The sequence below is a fragment of the Asterias amurensis genome, chromosome 5 (genome assembly GCF_032118995.1).
Source record: "Asterias amurensis chromosome 5, ASM3211899v1".
NCBI lineage: Eukaryota > Metazoa > Echinodermata > Asteroidea > Forcipulatida > Asteriidae > Asterias > Asterias amurensis.
Window position 1 is genome coordinate 27571785 of NC_092652.1, and position 15611 is coordinate 27587395.

Genomic DNA, 15611 nt, shown 5'->3' on the forward strand with positions numbered 1-15611 from the left:
GAGCATTTTACCACTTACTGTATAAATGATCAATTTGCCAAACAAGACCCAATGTTATTGAGCTGTTCAGCACAAAATGCAGCTAAACACAATAATATTATGCTTACAAGATCACCAGCCAAAACTCCAATGTCACATGTACAATTTGTGACTGGTATCCGTTCATTTCTGATTAGCGTACAAATGTTTAATAGCATTATTTTCTGCTCAGCTCTATGTACATGTATTTGGGCATTGGGTACACGAAAGTTAGCATGTATGTGCACTACACGTTTTTCAGAGAACCATGATTTTGGCTTGAGTAATTTTGCTTCGTAAAACATTTGGGTTAAGCAGATCTCTAAATTGAGCTGAAGATCTGTTCTTTGGTACAAATAATGAAAGTTTATTATTTAGTGGTAGGAACATGTTTATGAGTTGAAACAATGGAATGTTGCATTAATGTTGCTTGTTGAACAAACCAAACAACAAAAGGTGGGTCATCAGAATTAAATCTTGACATATTGTTTATTCTTTGAGCATCATTCTTCCATCACTGATAACAATCTTGATAAACATGTGTACAATGCAAATGTTAATAGTAACAGGAAATAAGAAATTCCCAAGGTGTAATTTTCAGATCCTGTAAAACGTGTTCCATTCCTTTAACGTGGCCTTCTGACCCCTGTAAATTCCTTCAGGACCAGTCAAACGCTCCTTGGCAGTGGGCCATTAAAGGGACTGTTACCAAATAATTTATGTTCAACTAAAGTTGAGGAAAAAAAACTTTTGACCACCCAGCTTTTTTCATCTTAATTCAAGAGGACCGTTATTTAATTGCAAAATATTTTTGTAGTCAATAAACGTGCCCAAGTTAGTTTGTATTCCTTGAAACTCTGACAAAAATTAGCAAGTGGTGAACGACCCCTTTAGTTAAGACAAATGGGGGTGTTAAACCTCTTCTTGTTTTGTTGACAATGACACTGATAGCCCACTTAAGTAAGAAAGATAAAACAATGATTTGGATATCACCTCTCCCAGTTTAAACAGGTTATCAGTGGATTCTCAGACTGATAATGGCAGACATTTTGTTGATATATCATGACGATTATTTACCTATTGGAAGTGTAGAGAAGTAGACTACTAACCTAAACCCATCAGTAACGGAGTGCACACGAAAGTCTTAAATCTGCCCGCTGAGATTAATCTGTGTGTTATTTGAAAGGTCATTAGAGCTTGTTGTAGGTCAATAACTTGGCCCGATTTTCTTGAGACTGTAGGAACTTTCATGGTCATGGTTTTATATCTTTCCTTCTTTGGGAGTAGTGAAGCATCGTGTGTAGTCTGCCAAGGTTTCTCTGTTTCTAGAACAACTTGGTTTGAAGTCTGACTTATTGGTGTACAGGAAGAAAACAAATTATTTAGAGTGGGTTTTGAAGAAACTTAAGCCACAGTATCACCTTGATATGACTTTAATGAATACATTCAATTAGTCTTGGCGTACCATCTAGAGGTTAAAGACGCATTGTAGTTTGGCTAGGTTTCAAAAACTACAATTGAAATCATGCTTTTGATATCAATAAAAGTCAGGAAAATAATGAATTTCCTGGTGAATTGTGAGAAAACTTCAATAACTCAAATCTAGTCCAATCACTAACTTTTCTTGCAAGGCAGTGGTTAAAGCATATGTAAAACACATGGGCAGTTCATGTTGTATTTATTTCAACTGAAAGAAACTCTCATCAAAAGCAAAGGGAAAAGTTCACTACAGACTGCTTGATTGAATCAGAAGACTATTGTTTTTGTTGTTTGATCAAAGCAGATTAACGCCACATCGGTAGTTCATTTCCTATTATTATTATTTGAATACTGTCTTTCCTTACTTTTTATAAGTCACTTGACATTTGAATGATTGTTTTTTATGCACTTCTTAGACAATATTAAGAAGTGCGTAGGAGTACTATTGAGCTAGTAGTACTCCCTTACAATGATAGGTTGTGATTTCATGAGTTTAAGGATTACTAAAAAGAAAGGAATTATTCTGAATGATAAACCCTTTGTCCTTGATGAATAATTATGAATTCAATCAACAGGTGCAATTGTTTTTATATAAAATATTGAAATGTCAGCTACATGCCTTTGACAATCAAGGGAAGAATGACTTTGGCTCAACTTCATGAAGCTGTTAAACTGCTTGGCAAATTTCCTTGCTATCAAACATTCAGTGGGGCTCGAGCAGCCTTAACAATGTAAACCCAATGTCATTTTGGCTGGTAACCAATGCTATTCTGTGCAAAGCAACTTTTTGTGCTTACAAAATACATGTACAGGCTTTATGTGTTCAAGTCTCTTGGTTTCAATTTGTGACGATGTGGAGAGCGTAAATTCTTGAAAAATGTAACAACGTTGAAAATCAGGGAGTTTCAAGACTGAGAATTAAAACACCCTTTATTGTCATAGATTTTTTCTTTTTTTTCTTGATGTGGAGTTATATTACTCCATTTACTCAACATTCATCAGCAAAGGCATACATCAAATAAACACACTAATAAAAGACACCCCAGTAAAAACTTCTAGTATATAACAGGCAGAGTATATAGATTTGACTTTCTTGTTGCAGTCACACCTTTAAAGCGTTGTAACTTTCTACACATTTCTGTCTTGTCTTTAAGATGTTGATACTTGTTTTTGATTCTCTGATTTGTTGTGATGGATGTATTATTGCAGTTTTGTTGTGGGAGATAAATCAAATTGTATATACAAAAATATGTAGAATGATTGACAGATTTTTGTAAAAACAATTGTAAAGAAAGAATCTTTGTTGATTTTTGGAAACCGTTTTTCGAATGGCATCTTAAACCAAAACCTGTTTTGCCCTGTTTTAGTTGTTAATGTCAAATTTAAGTAAAGATGAAAAAGCAAAAATGAGCTGATTGGAAACTGTAAATGTAAATTTGCATTGGAACTTTGCAAAGGGCACCACAGCAAGCACGGGGTACAATGGAAATTGCTGTGGGTGTCGGGGGTTATTTGAGGTCTGAAGGTATCTTAGCATTGCCTCTGAACACCAGAAATAGCCTTGACATTATTATTATTTCCCCCAGTTTTGTAATGTTGACATTTGATATTTTTTTCAGAGAATCCCCCGGAGCCACCTTATAATCTTACAGCCCTAGCCCTGAATAGCAACACGGTTCTGATTCAATGGGATGCTATAGGAGTTTCACTCTTCGTTCTGCAATACTACCTTGAACCAGGTAAGGTCAAAGGTCACAAGGTTAAAGCTAACCGAGGTGGTTCCCCCCCCCTGGAATCACAACAGCTTTACCAGAAGGGTTTTTCTTTCTCCCTTCTTGCATCATTCTTTTATTTGGAAAGTGAAAGGTGCCAAACAAACAATATTTTGCAAACTATAATTTGTTTTTGTCCTTACATACATCGATGTGTATTAATTACTGTATACCCAGTACTTTCCCGAGTTCTGAAAAAAAAATCCCCTGGCCAATCACCAGGATGGGAACCCACAACCTTTGCACTGCTAGAGCAGATATCTTACCACTAGAATCATACTCAAGTGATTTACATGTGGATTTTTTTCACTGAACTCGATAAAGTACGGATGCACATCGATATGAGTAAAAACAAATTATATTCTTTATCCCATATCAAATAACATTTCAAATCATTAATTTTGTATACAAATTAGCTGAAAATTAGTTAACTTTTTGCATCCATCTGACATGATGATTTATTTATTTTAGAAAATTCTTGTTTTAAGAGTTTGATGATTTTTCCTCTTGTAGATGGTGAAGAAATTCAACTAGTGTTGTCAGATCAGAAGGAGCCATTTGCTTATGCCGTGAGAAATCTTCATCCCTACACCAACTACACGTTTTACATGCGATCAATTACCCATGCTGCTAGCAGGTTTTCAGACCATGTGGTTGTTCAGACAGCTGAAGGAGGTATGGGCAGAGTCTGATTTTGTAAAGTACATGTAGTTGGCGTTTATGTTTTGACCTTGTGAATTTTCAAATGAACATATATAGCTGGATCATTCTGTGATCATCTGTGTCGTACACCCCACATGCAACAGTGGTGTTGGCAGTATTATTTCTCATATGATGAAAGGGACCTGACTATCTTATCCTTCAGCCTGTAAATCAACGTCGTTCCCAGGGGTGATCGATCTCGCCGCTCCATTTTTTCCCAGCATGCCTTGCTTGATCATAACCCCTGGAAGTGTAACTCCAAAATATTCAAATATAAGGGATATTACAATTAGTCCTGTGGTTGATCCGTTCTGTGTGGGGCGTTAGTCGCGCACACGCTGGATGTGCTGTGTGTAATAAAAATCATCAGTGTTGCGCGTGACAAAAAACGGTGAATACGTACATCTTTATACGCACGCGTTTCGGCGTATAGAGTTTTTTGGAGACGCACAATGTTTCAAATTTTGCGCGTAATAGCCAATCAAAGACACGGATCGGAGTTTCCCTCCTAGGGGTTAGAGACGTACGCAGAGCTAGCTGGTGATACGGCGCGCTGCCCGTGGCTTAAATAAAATATTGGATGGAAAAATTAATGACATCCAAATGTTGTTTTGCACATGTACCTAAGATATATTTACATGGTAAGATTTCTTGATTATGGAATGGTTTTGTTTTGAACACAGTTCCGGATGTGGCTCCAGTGTTTTCACTGGCAAGCAGCTCTGCCAACACAATTGATGTTTACTGGGATCGGCTGATTGACAAGACTGTAACTAAGGGACAAGTAGCACATTATCGAATCTGTTATCAAGAAAATGGTAAACAAGACTACACCTGTAGAGAGGTAAGGTTATAAAGTCACTCCAAAATTACTCATATTCTGTATTTAGAAATATAAGGGGATTAGTTGGTCAGGGATGTCAATTCTCCAGGTAAAACCTGAAATTCGTTTTGTTTTAAACCATCCCAATCAAAAAAAATTAGATTTAGATAAAATTTATAAAAACCTAAAGGCAGAACCATTTAGAACGCCCCAGATTACAGAGTGGGACATCTAAAACCAAAGATAAATGTGCTCACAGTTTAGTTTTTTTCTCAACATTCAGAAATTTTGAAGGGGCTTAAGTAATAGACATCAAATCTTAACATAGATCATATCAAAATCTATAAATGTTGGAGAAGAATCACATAAAAAAAATAATACTTCAACCTTTTGGTTTGAACTAGAAGTCAAAGAAAAAGAATAAGACCCATTAAAAAAAAAACAAAAAAAAAAAACACACACACTCGGAACAATAACAATAGGTTAAGGGGTGGAATGCCCAAACACCTCAAATCAAGGAGTCAAACTGGTTGAGAGACTAGAAAATATGGGTTTGATTGATAATTTTATTCTTGTCCCAATAGGTGAGCGGAACCAATTCTTACTTCAAGATACAAGGATTGAAAGTTGCTACTATTTATGATGTTCATATGGCTGCAGCAACCAAGGAAGGATTCGGACCTGAATCTGAACAACAGGCTATAAGAACAACAAACATTGGAAACTGCTCAGGTAAGTCACTCTTTTCAAAGAACTTTAGACAACTATGGAAGTTGTTAAGGCCTGATTTCAGTGATCAGAATGTGTGGAACTCACTTGACACAACTCATTAAGCTTTCTGATAATGATATATTTATTTGTTAATCTTTTGATGATGCAATTTCCCTTCAGATCATGGTATTTTTTGGTTTCCGCCCTTGAACTATGACTCATATTAGTCATAGTGCTAAAGTTATCTTAAAGAGAAACATTATTTTATGAGTGAGTGTCAGGATGGTTGACCTGACCTTGTTCCTTTGTGGGGACATCTTTATTATGACAGGTGTTGAGGCTGCTTAGTTTGAGGGTTTCTGTGTGATGGTTGTTTAAAGAGACTGCTGTAAAAAGGGCTCATTCAAGCTATTGCGGAATAGTAGAGGTTACAAACTTGGAACCAGTGCCCAATTTCATAGAGCTGCTTACGCACAAAAAACAGTAGAAGCACAAAATTATGCTTACCAAAATTTAGTTACCAGCCACACTGCAATGTCACGCATACACTTTGTGACTGGTTACCTGCTCATTCCTGCTAAGCAGACAATTGTTAAGCAATATTCTCTGCTTAAGCAGCTCCATGAAATTGTGCCCATATAGGAGCTTCTACATTTCATAGGTCTATGGGATCACTGTTTATTTATAATGGAGTAATGTTGCACTATTTTAATTCTTGTTCTTATTTCCAGTTCCTCTTAAGTATCCGTTGGACATTCCCAAAGTCCTGAATGACACTAAACTGGTGGTGACTTGGTCGGAGCCTATCGTACAGAATGACATCCCAGTAGATGGCTTTAGACTCCAACTATCTGGAGTGATGGAAGATGGAATAAAACTTGAACATAACATCTTTGAATACGTCTTCACAGATTTGTGTATGTCACTTTCACTACCTTGAACCTTTCCTTTTAAATCCAAAATGTATTTGAATAATAATATGCTCAATTTATTGTATGATGATATTTATTTCTATGTTGGCACAAAGAGTATAGAATAAGCATAATAATGTTAAGTCAAAGATGAATTGAAAAACCCCAAGTGTAAGAAAACTCACAAACAAAGTAGGGTTAAGGAAATACCACACAGTATAGTGACTAAGACAATCCTTTTTAAAAGTAAAGTGGTTAAATTATTTTTGAAAGATTTCTCCCCGAGTAATGAGAGTTATGTTGCTTTTATTTTATACACAGTGCCTGGTTCCGTACATACATTTGAGCTGAAAGCTTTTAATGACTGTGGTCTGGGTACAGCCTCTATGCAGACTATTACCATGCCATCAACTACAGGTAAACTATTAATATCAGACATGTTTGCATTATTCATACGAGACGTGTATTATTCATATAAGATAATTATCAAATGGCAAATCTACAGTAACTTTCCTACCTCTTATATTTCCATCATTGCTTTCAGATATAAGAACTTCTTCCATTTATTTGGCCACGGATCATGTTCTTACGCCACAGTATTTCTTAAGGAATAGTCTTCCTGTGCATCTTCGCGAGGCTTGTTCATTACACTGTTTTAAGTCTCTGTTAACAACTCATTTATTTGTAATCTGCTTATTTGTAATTTGTATCTTTCACTCATTGTTTATTTTATTGTTCTCTTTATGCGCTTAGAGGCTTTTGCATTAGGCGCTTTACAATGTCTTTAATATTATTTATTATTATTATTTATTCTCGTTATTGTAAGATGGTGGTGAACAGACACGCCCTCCTCCTCAGAATGTTGAAGCTTTTGCCCTGTCCTCAACGAGCATCCAAGTAAACTGGGATTCTATCCTTGAGACTCAATTCCAGTATGAAGTGGATTATCGTCCAACCTCTGATAGCCATCACGACACTGGCATGAAGGTCTCAAGGTAATCATGAGACTGCGTGAAAATTATTCAACTCATGAAAGAAATTACTAAGGCTTGCACAAATTAAGAGCAATAAATAAACTTGAACTCCAGGTAATCATGAGACTGCTAGAAAATTATTCAACTCATGAAAGAAATTACTAAGTCTTGCACAAATTAAGAGCAATAAATAAACTTGAACTCTAAAATTATACCCGATGAACAGGTGAACTCTCATGATGTAACTAATAGGATACGTGTGGTATATAAGGACAAAGTATTTTTTCTATTAATAGTTATTATGAATGTCTGCAATCAAATGAGGCAACTTTCATCACCATTAAATAAGTCATTCAACCTTTGGTATCTACCGTCTTTCCTTTAAGCACTTCTGGAACTGTCGTCTTAACGAAGTTGAAGCCTTTTACCATCTACACGTTGAGGGTGCGTGTCAATCAAACAGGGGTCAGGGGTCAATACTGTGATGAGGTCTATTGCAGAACCATGGAGGATGGTAAGAATACATCTCGCTCTTCATTCATTAGTAATTAGAATAATTTAGGGATAATGTGGGACTCCTGGTTATAATTGCTTCTCATCACCCAGTAGTAAATGGTTACCTTCAAGGGTTGAGATTATTCATGTGAATGATTTGTAACCTGTGTGCTCATTTGGCTGCTTGTGCTGCATACTACTAAGGAGATTTGAAATCTTTAGTAGCTCCAACTGACATCATCAACTGATAAACTTTGTAAGACTAGCTCAAAAATCACAAAGATAGTTACACATTTCAATACAATTGTTTGTATGGGTTTACAAAGTTAACTTCAATATTTTAACGATGTATATGTTTGGTTGTTTTATGACAGTACCTTCAGCACCTGTTAACTTTAGTGCCAAGCCTCTTGATGCTCATACAGTCAGTGTAGCCTGGCGCCCACCATTGAATCCCAATGGAGTGATTAAAGCTTATACCATCGTCTATGTTCCTGATACTCAACAACAAGACAGAGAAGAACCACAGTGGAATAAAACTCAGAAAAGAGGTAAGGGTTATCACTTAAGGCCGAGTCACACTGCACACTGAATTGCTCCACGCAGAATACGCACACGCTCATTCAACCAATGGAATGCGTTCTCCTTGCATTGTGATCGTGATCGTTTTTGTTATCGCTGCAGTGTGACTCGGCCTTAAGGGTTGTAATAAAGCAACTAAGTTTAAGATTGTGCACTACCCGCTGCTTAAATGATACAAACTGCCTCCAGCTACTCGGCAAGCTTGGTGGTTTAATGACATGAAAAAGTTCTTTAGTTAGCATCAAGTAATGAGACAAGAGGTGGTAGTGCAGTCATTTGAGCATTCTGCAGACATTTCAAAGCCTGGTTTCATACTTATTGTCAGCAATGAGTTTCCTGTTTTGGGGTTTGTTTTGATAAATGTTTAAAGGAATGCTGCAATACCAAACCAACTTACACTAAAGATCCCTTGCATTGTTTAGCTGAACACAACTCTCATCGCTGTTTGGACTTATGATGTCATCTACATCATGGCCGAGCGGTTAAGAGCACCGGATTCAAGCTCTGGTGTATGATCAGCAGGGTGTGGGTTCGAGTCCTGGTTGTGACTTTTGCTTTGTTAAATTGGGGAGGTAGTGCTTTCTGCTCTACCGGCCAGGCTTTGGATTGATACCCAAGCCTACATCTGTATGGACTGTAAAGGGGTAAACCTGTTTCAGCCCTAGGAGTAGGTGGCAACGGCCTCTGGAAAAAAAAATAATTGTAGCCCACACCTTGAAGTTGGCTTCAGGCCTTGTGTGTCAGGCGACTTGCATAAAATATTCAAAAAAAAAAAAAAAAGATCTACAAGGGGTCTTTTTTTAAAATACTTGTATCTGATCTAATTTGTGTATTGTCTGACTTTTTTTCTGATGTTCCTCTGCCCATTAGGTAGCGAGTTGTCCTCTACCGTTAAGAACTTGACGAGTAATACTCAATATTACTTCTTTCTGCGAGCATGTACATCAGTAGGAGAAGGTCCTCCATCCAACGTTCTCAGAGTCAGGACACCACGAGAGTCAGATTTTATGGTTCAACCAGGTCAGAGATCTTAATCATAGTTCATTGTTCATAGTTTAATTAATTTTCACTCAATCATTTAAAATGATAACAAATATTATTACAGGAGAAAAACTTAGTTGGATTAATTGGAGGAGGTCTCCTAAAAGCAAGCTTGTTGGATGGAAACCCCTCAGAATGTGTGTACATACATGAAAAGAAGAATGTCAAGAACACACTTATATAATTGAAGGTACACATGATTCATATCATTGTTTGGTTTTACCCAACCACCTATGTGTGCAATTTTAACATCTATTGAAATTACTATCAAAGATGAAATAATTCAGGAAATGTAGAAAATAAGTACTGTTCGGTTGGAAAATATCTATAGGCACTTATGGGTCGGATTCAAACCCACAACCACTGACACATCGGTGTATAAGTAAAACCAAAATAAAAGTAAAACCTAAATAATATTCCTTATTCGTAATGCAAGTGTTGCATCTATTTAATATGTTGCTGAACCCTCTGCTGATCATGGATTGGAGTTGGCCCCTCATCACCAGCCATACTCTGTAGTCCCGAACAACATGAACCACATATAATATAAAAAAAAGCAATGAGTATACAGTTCACTTATTGTTCAAATACAGATAAATCCAAAATTAATGTTCATTCAACGACCTAATTTCTCATTTCTCATTTCTGGAAAGTCTGATTTTTTTATGAGCTTAGCCAATTCATTTAGTACTTATAGAATGATAAAAACCTTACATCTTTATTGATTTTGTTTGATTTATTATTTGTAGACACAGGTGATCAGGTGAAGGACATGGAGAAAGGTCTTTTCATCGCCATCATTTTGGGTTCCATCTGTATCTTATTCTGTACACTCATCGCTGCAATACGATACAAGTAAGTCAAACTAGTAGGGTTGTGCTTCTCCGTTTAGTTTCCATTCTGGGTTCCATCTGTATCTTATTCTGTACACTCATCGCTGCAATACGATACAAGTAAGTTGAACTAGTAGGGTTGTGCTTCTCCATTTAGTTTCCATTCTGGGTTCCATCTGTATCTTATTCTGTACACTCATCGCTGCAATACGATACAAGTAAGTCAAACTAGTAAGGTTGTGCTTCTCCGTTTAGTTTCCATTCTGGGTTCCATCTGTATCTTATTCTGTACACTCATCGCTGCAATACGATACGAATAGGTCAAACTAGTAGGGTTTTGCTTTTCAGTGTGTTTTCACTAAATTTCACTGATTTTTTTTAGAACACAGAAAGATACACTTTATGGTTTTTTTTAGGAAAAGAGGAATTTTGGCCTTTGAGAAAGACTCTCTTTGGGTTGGACGATAAACGTTTTTGTATATGCTTTTGTGTGACAACATATTGCCATATTGCTCAGTTCTTAAACCAAGAGGTTGTTGGTTCAAATGCCAATCGTGTCAATTAATCTTTGTTAACCCATTATTGATTCAAATCTACCCATTTAATGGACAAGATTATTATTACTTCTGGTTGATCATGTGTTATACGTTGTGCTTGGTAAGTTTTGGTAAATGCTCTTATAATTTCTATTTTCTCTCGGTTTACTTGATGGTGTTTAGGAGGTACCAGTTTACTCGCGAGGAACAGTTGGCAAGAACATGGAATGGAGATCACAACGGCAGGGTCCCGATGTCTCGTCTTGCTCAGGGAAACAGAGTAGAAATTGAACTGAATGCCATGAGTCCAATGTTGGCAAGAGAATCAATTCGACAGTTTGGACCTCCTAACACTGAGGTACATGTACAAACAAATTTATTAAAAATGGAAGATTCACAATTAAGTTTCTGTCCGAAGACTTTGTTTAATTTTGTTTACACATTGAAACCCCGACTTTTAAAAAGTAAACACAACAAATGTTCGCATAAAAAGCATTGTCAGGATTTTTGTTCTTTTTGGAGAAATGATGGATTGTCTTATTTTAAATAAGCCACTGTCGATAATTGGCCAAAATTTACTTGAAACCAAAATAATCCACACCAACCAAAAGAGGATGCTCTGAAGAGCCATCCACCGTTATTTGGTTTGGAAAAGTTTGGCTGAAAAAGACATCACCTTACATGAAGTGGTTACTGCGACTAAAATGCCTAATTTTTTGTTGATATTATAATTTGTTGTTTTAGGTTCGTTGTGAGTCGCCATTGCTTGGCATTCGTCGTCGTCCTGTCTCAGATTCAGTTATTGAAGATGACTTCCCATCATCTCATACTCATCAGGTTGAAGTTACTCCTCACTGTACCTCTGAAGTACCTCAAGAAGATCCTATGAGGCAATACAGTCATACTTTACCAAGCAGACCAGACTGCGGAGCCTCTGTACCTCTAAGGCACAAGTACCCTACGTGTAGTGCCTCGCTGCCTGAGTCTGGGTCTGAAGATGGAGCCGATACCTCAAGTCGCTGGACACCATTGAGGGAGAGTACCAGTGGAGACAGTGGACTCATCGGAGATTTAGAATTCCCTATTGAGGATACAAGTCCAGATTTTATTGAGAAAGTGTTGCGAGAATACCACCTTGGCATCCACCCTGTTTAATATTGAAATGTTAAAAGATAAAACTGTCAGGGATTTAAGAATGCTCAGTTTTTTCTGTAATTTGAAACAGTTGACTGAAAAGAGCACCTCAGGACAAAACATCAGAATACCTCAAAGAGAAAAATGAATATTGATGTGATAATGAGGTATGAGTTGTGTACCAGTGAGGAATGAATCTTGGCTTGCTTTGTTTTTCAGAGGCTTCAAGATTTTTTTGCGAATTTTTTTTCAGAACAGGCAAGAGTTGATAAAGACCATTTTCTCAGACAGTTCCATCATTAAAAGAGACTCCTCATGCAACTTAATGTCGAAGTTCACCATAAATGCTGCAGTTTGTAATGTCTGGCTACGTCAGACGTTACATTGACTTCGATATTAAAGCTTCACAAAGACACATTGATGCAGTTTGGAACATGGTATTCAGAAGGAAGAGCAGACTGCATGTAATCAAGATGTTTCACAAGACGTTGATGTCACCTCCTACTCAGGGAATAAGATTATTTATGGAGGTTGCCTTGTTAACTTGGGAAACAAGATGGACAGGCAAGCATTGTTGTTATCAGGTCTTAGACATTGATAAATATAATATTATATGAACCAATTATGAGCAATTAACCAGTTAATGCCGGAATCTTCTATTTTTTCACTTACACCCTGGCAAGATTATTTTATCTGAGTTGCTGGAACCAACTTTCTACGAGATCACCGCTGGCATAAAGAAACCATGACTTGACAAGGCTAAGAGAACAAAGGTTCTGATTGAAGCACAAGGATTTGTACTTTCTCTTTTGAGAAAAAAACATGAATCGCCAAACCTTGGGTAAGAGACATGGCAGTCAATTGGTTCCATTGCCGGACCATTGAGACGAAAAACACTGAAATACCAAGATGGAAATATCTCGATGCCACGTAATCTTCTTCAGGAAAAAGACGACGGCCTTGAATCTGGGATTACATAAAGAGAGTATTGCAGGAGTCTTTCTACCTCCATCTCTCCTCTTAATGTGGGGTGAAAGGAAGTGTTGTACAGCCGAGAGTGAATAAGGAGTGCACGATCTGTAGTGTGTTAAAGGAACACGTTGCCTTGGATCGGACGAGTTGGTCTATAAAAAAGCGTTTGTAACCGTTTGTTTAGAAATGCATATGGTTGGAAAGATAATTTTAAAGTAGAATACAATGATTCACACAAGTTTGCCTCGAAATTGCGTGGTTTTCCTTTTACTGTGCGAACTAACACGGTCGGCCATTTATGGGAGTCAAAAATTTGACTCCCATAAATGGCCGACCGTGTTAGTCGACGAGGTTTAAGGAAAACCGTGCAATTTCGAGGCATGTTTGTGTGGATCATTGTATTCTACTTTTACAGCATCTTTCTACCGATATGCATATTATAACAAACGCTTTTCAAAGACCAACTCGACCCATCCAAGGCAACGTGTTCCTTTAAGTACAGGCCACCTTTGTTGCGGTCATCCACAGTGACACAAACTTCAAGAAGTCACTTGTCCTGGCATGCATCAATGAGATAAGACATCTTCCGGAGTTAACTGGTTAACCTCTCAGGTTGAACCCTCTGTCAGAATGTACAGGGATTTTACTGCCTGTGATAATAATGGCAGGTATTTGTTATCAGTTTTTTTTTTTTTTTTTTTTTATATATAAAGTGATGGTATTTTATTCAAGACCCATTGCTACTGTAAATAGATAAATGGTGCGTACAGTGGTATGAATAAGCACTAGCGTATTTAACTGAAATCCCCTTATACATGTACCTCATTATTGTATATAGCATTAATATGCAGTTGGATAAGCTGCTGGTATTATATTAAGCTGTGCTAAATAATGGTTTGGAAGAGATGGCTCAATCTCTCAAAGTGTTTGAAATTCAAGGTTTTTTTTTTTTTTTTTTTTTTTGGGGGGGGGGGTCCTAAATTTTAATGGGATGTTATGAGTTGATTTTTGATTAATTCTGGTCACATTGCCAGCCACACTTGTTGCTATCCCATACACATTAACTGACCGATATAAAGGTTTATACAACACTCCAGTAGATCCTTATAATTTGATTGAAGGATTGTTAGTCACGTGACAGTTATTATTCAAACCGTTACTACTTCATTAATCATTTTTATCCCATCCCATTTTAACTACATGTATTGGACTCTAGACTACACCATGCGCATGCACATGCTATACAATCACCAAACACTTCTGGTAAATGCCCGAACATTATTTTCAAATGTTTTGTTGATAGTTGTTCTCATTCAAACTACAAATATGTACTTAGACAAATGAGGATGTTTTTATTTATTAAAAGATAAAATGTTGAATGGTTCATTTCATCTTTCAATTAATATTTATTCTAATTCATCATAGTATGGTCCATTCGTTTTGATCTTCCCCGTAAGTCAAGTCTTATAGATAAACATTTATGTGTGGTAAAAACAATGCAAAAGAAAGACACTTGAGGAATATGACTTTGGTGTGAAATAATCAGAGTTGGATTTGCACCTTGTTATTCATTAGACTTGCATCAACTCTAGATTGTATCAATTCCAGACAATCATTGTGATTTGGGCTTAGATTATCGGGAATACACCAATCCATTACTTCAAGGTCAACCACAGCTATACTTAAGACCAAGAAATCAATATTTTAAGTGTAGCAACAAAATCTATTTTCCCAAAGAACTTGAATGCTGCTTATCACAAAATACTGTTTGAGATTTTATGAAGTTACAAAATGAATCTTACAATTTGTAAAAGGTCTCTGAAGGAATGAAACTATCAAAAGATTACCCATTTTCATTTCAGGACTGAATTGACTCTGGACAAAATGTGGATCTTTTTAAAGATAATGTGCTGCAGAATCACAAGAATTTTTGTTGCTAACTATAAAGTCCCTTAGAAGTGAAATATAAAAAAAAAAATCAGGTTTACTTCAAATCTACCTTTATTAAAGTTAAATACATTTCATTAGGGAAGCTAAAACTGAAATCAAATAAGTAGGGGCCTCAAGTAGATTTGTTTTCTAACAAATTAATTCAATTACCCTCTTCATCTTTGACAACAAAATGCAAATGTTAGAATTAGAAAGTAAGAAACCAAATTAAATACAACAGATAACTCATGAAAAGATACTTAAAACCATTACTAAAGAAGTTTTACCAGGTTCTTGTTTGAAATAAGTCTTTATAAGTAACCTCAGATTTCTAAGCTGATTTATGCAGTAAACTTGCCTCTAACAGCAGCAAACATTAATCTTCACAAATGTACAAAATTTGTGAAGATATTATTCAGGTCCCTTGCATATTGGCTCCTCAGTGAACATTTACAATCTACTTCATTAAGTAATTGGTTAATGTCTAGTTTATGTTACTAATATTTGTTTTTCTCAGAAGGTAAAACTTCAGGAAAATTTAACCATCAAAACCCACGTGGTAATATATTTTTACTGTTTCATTTTTCAACCTCAATGTATTATCATTTTGTTCTTCATCTTGATTGATACATCTTAAACTTGTGTGATGCAGTTTGACTGAATGGAGGAAGAGAATATGATTGAGTAGACTGGTGGGGA

The 15611-nt window shown here is 36.4% G+C and overlaps 1 protein-coding gene across 3 annotated transcripts in view; it reads left to right on the forward strand.

Moving 5' to 3' along the window:
• LOC139937647 (protogenin B-like) overlaps nucleotides 1-13181 on the forward strand; it is a 47369-nt gene extending 34188 nt beyond the window's left edge. For 2 of the 3 annotated variants that reach the window (XM_071932890.1, XM_071932891.1), the window contains exons 7-19: nucleotides 3117-3236; nucleotides 3783-3944; nucleotides 4655-4815; nucleotides 5379-5526; nucleotides 6237-6422; nucleotides 6738-6833; nucleotides 7243-7411; nucleotides 7777-7904; nucleotides 8260-8436; nucleotides 9338-9487; nucleotides 10258-10363; nucleotides 11061-11235; nucleotides 11622-13181. In XM_071932890.1, coding sequence (XP_071788991.1) covers nucleotides 3117-3236; nucleotides 3783-3944; nucleotides 4655-4815; nucleotides 5379-5526; nucleotides 6237-6422; nucleotides 6738-6833; nucleotides 7243-7411; nucleotides 7777-7904; nucleotides 8260-8436; nucleotides 9338-9487; nucleotides 10258-10363; nucleotides 11061-11235; nucleotides 11622-12032 — 2189 coding nt within the window. In that variant the 3' untranslated portion in view covers nucleotides 12033-13181. The remainder of the gene's footprint in view (nucleotides 1-3116; nucleotides 3237-3782; nucleotides 3945-4654; nucleotides 4816-5378; nucleotides 5527-6236; nucleotides 6423-6737; nucleotides 6834-7242; nucleotides 7412-7776; nucleotides 7905-8259; nucleotides 8437-9337; nucleotides 9488-10257; nucleotides 10364-11060; nucleotides 11236-11621) is intronic. The other variant, XM_071932892.1, reaches the window with a different exon arrangement.
• The last annotated feature ends 2430 nt before the right edge of the window (nucleotides 13182-15611 follow it).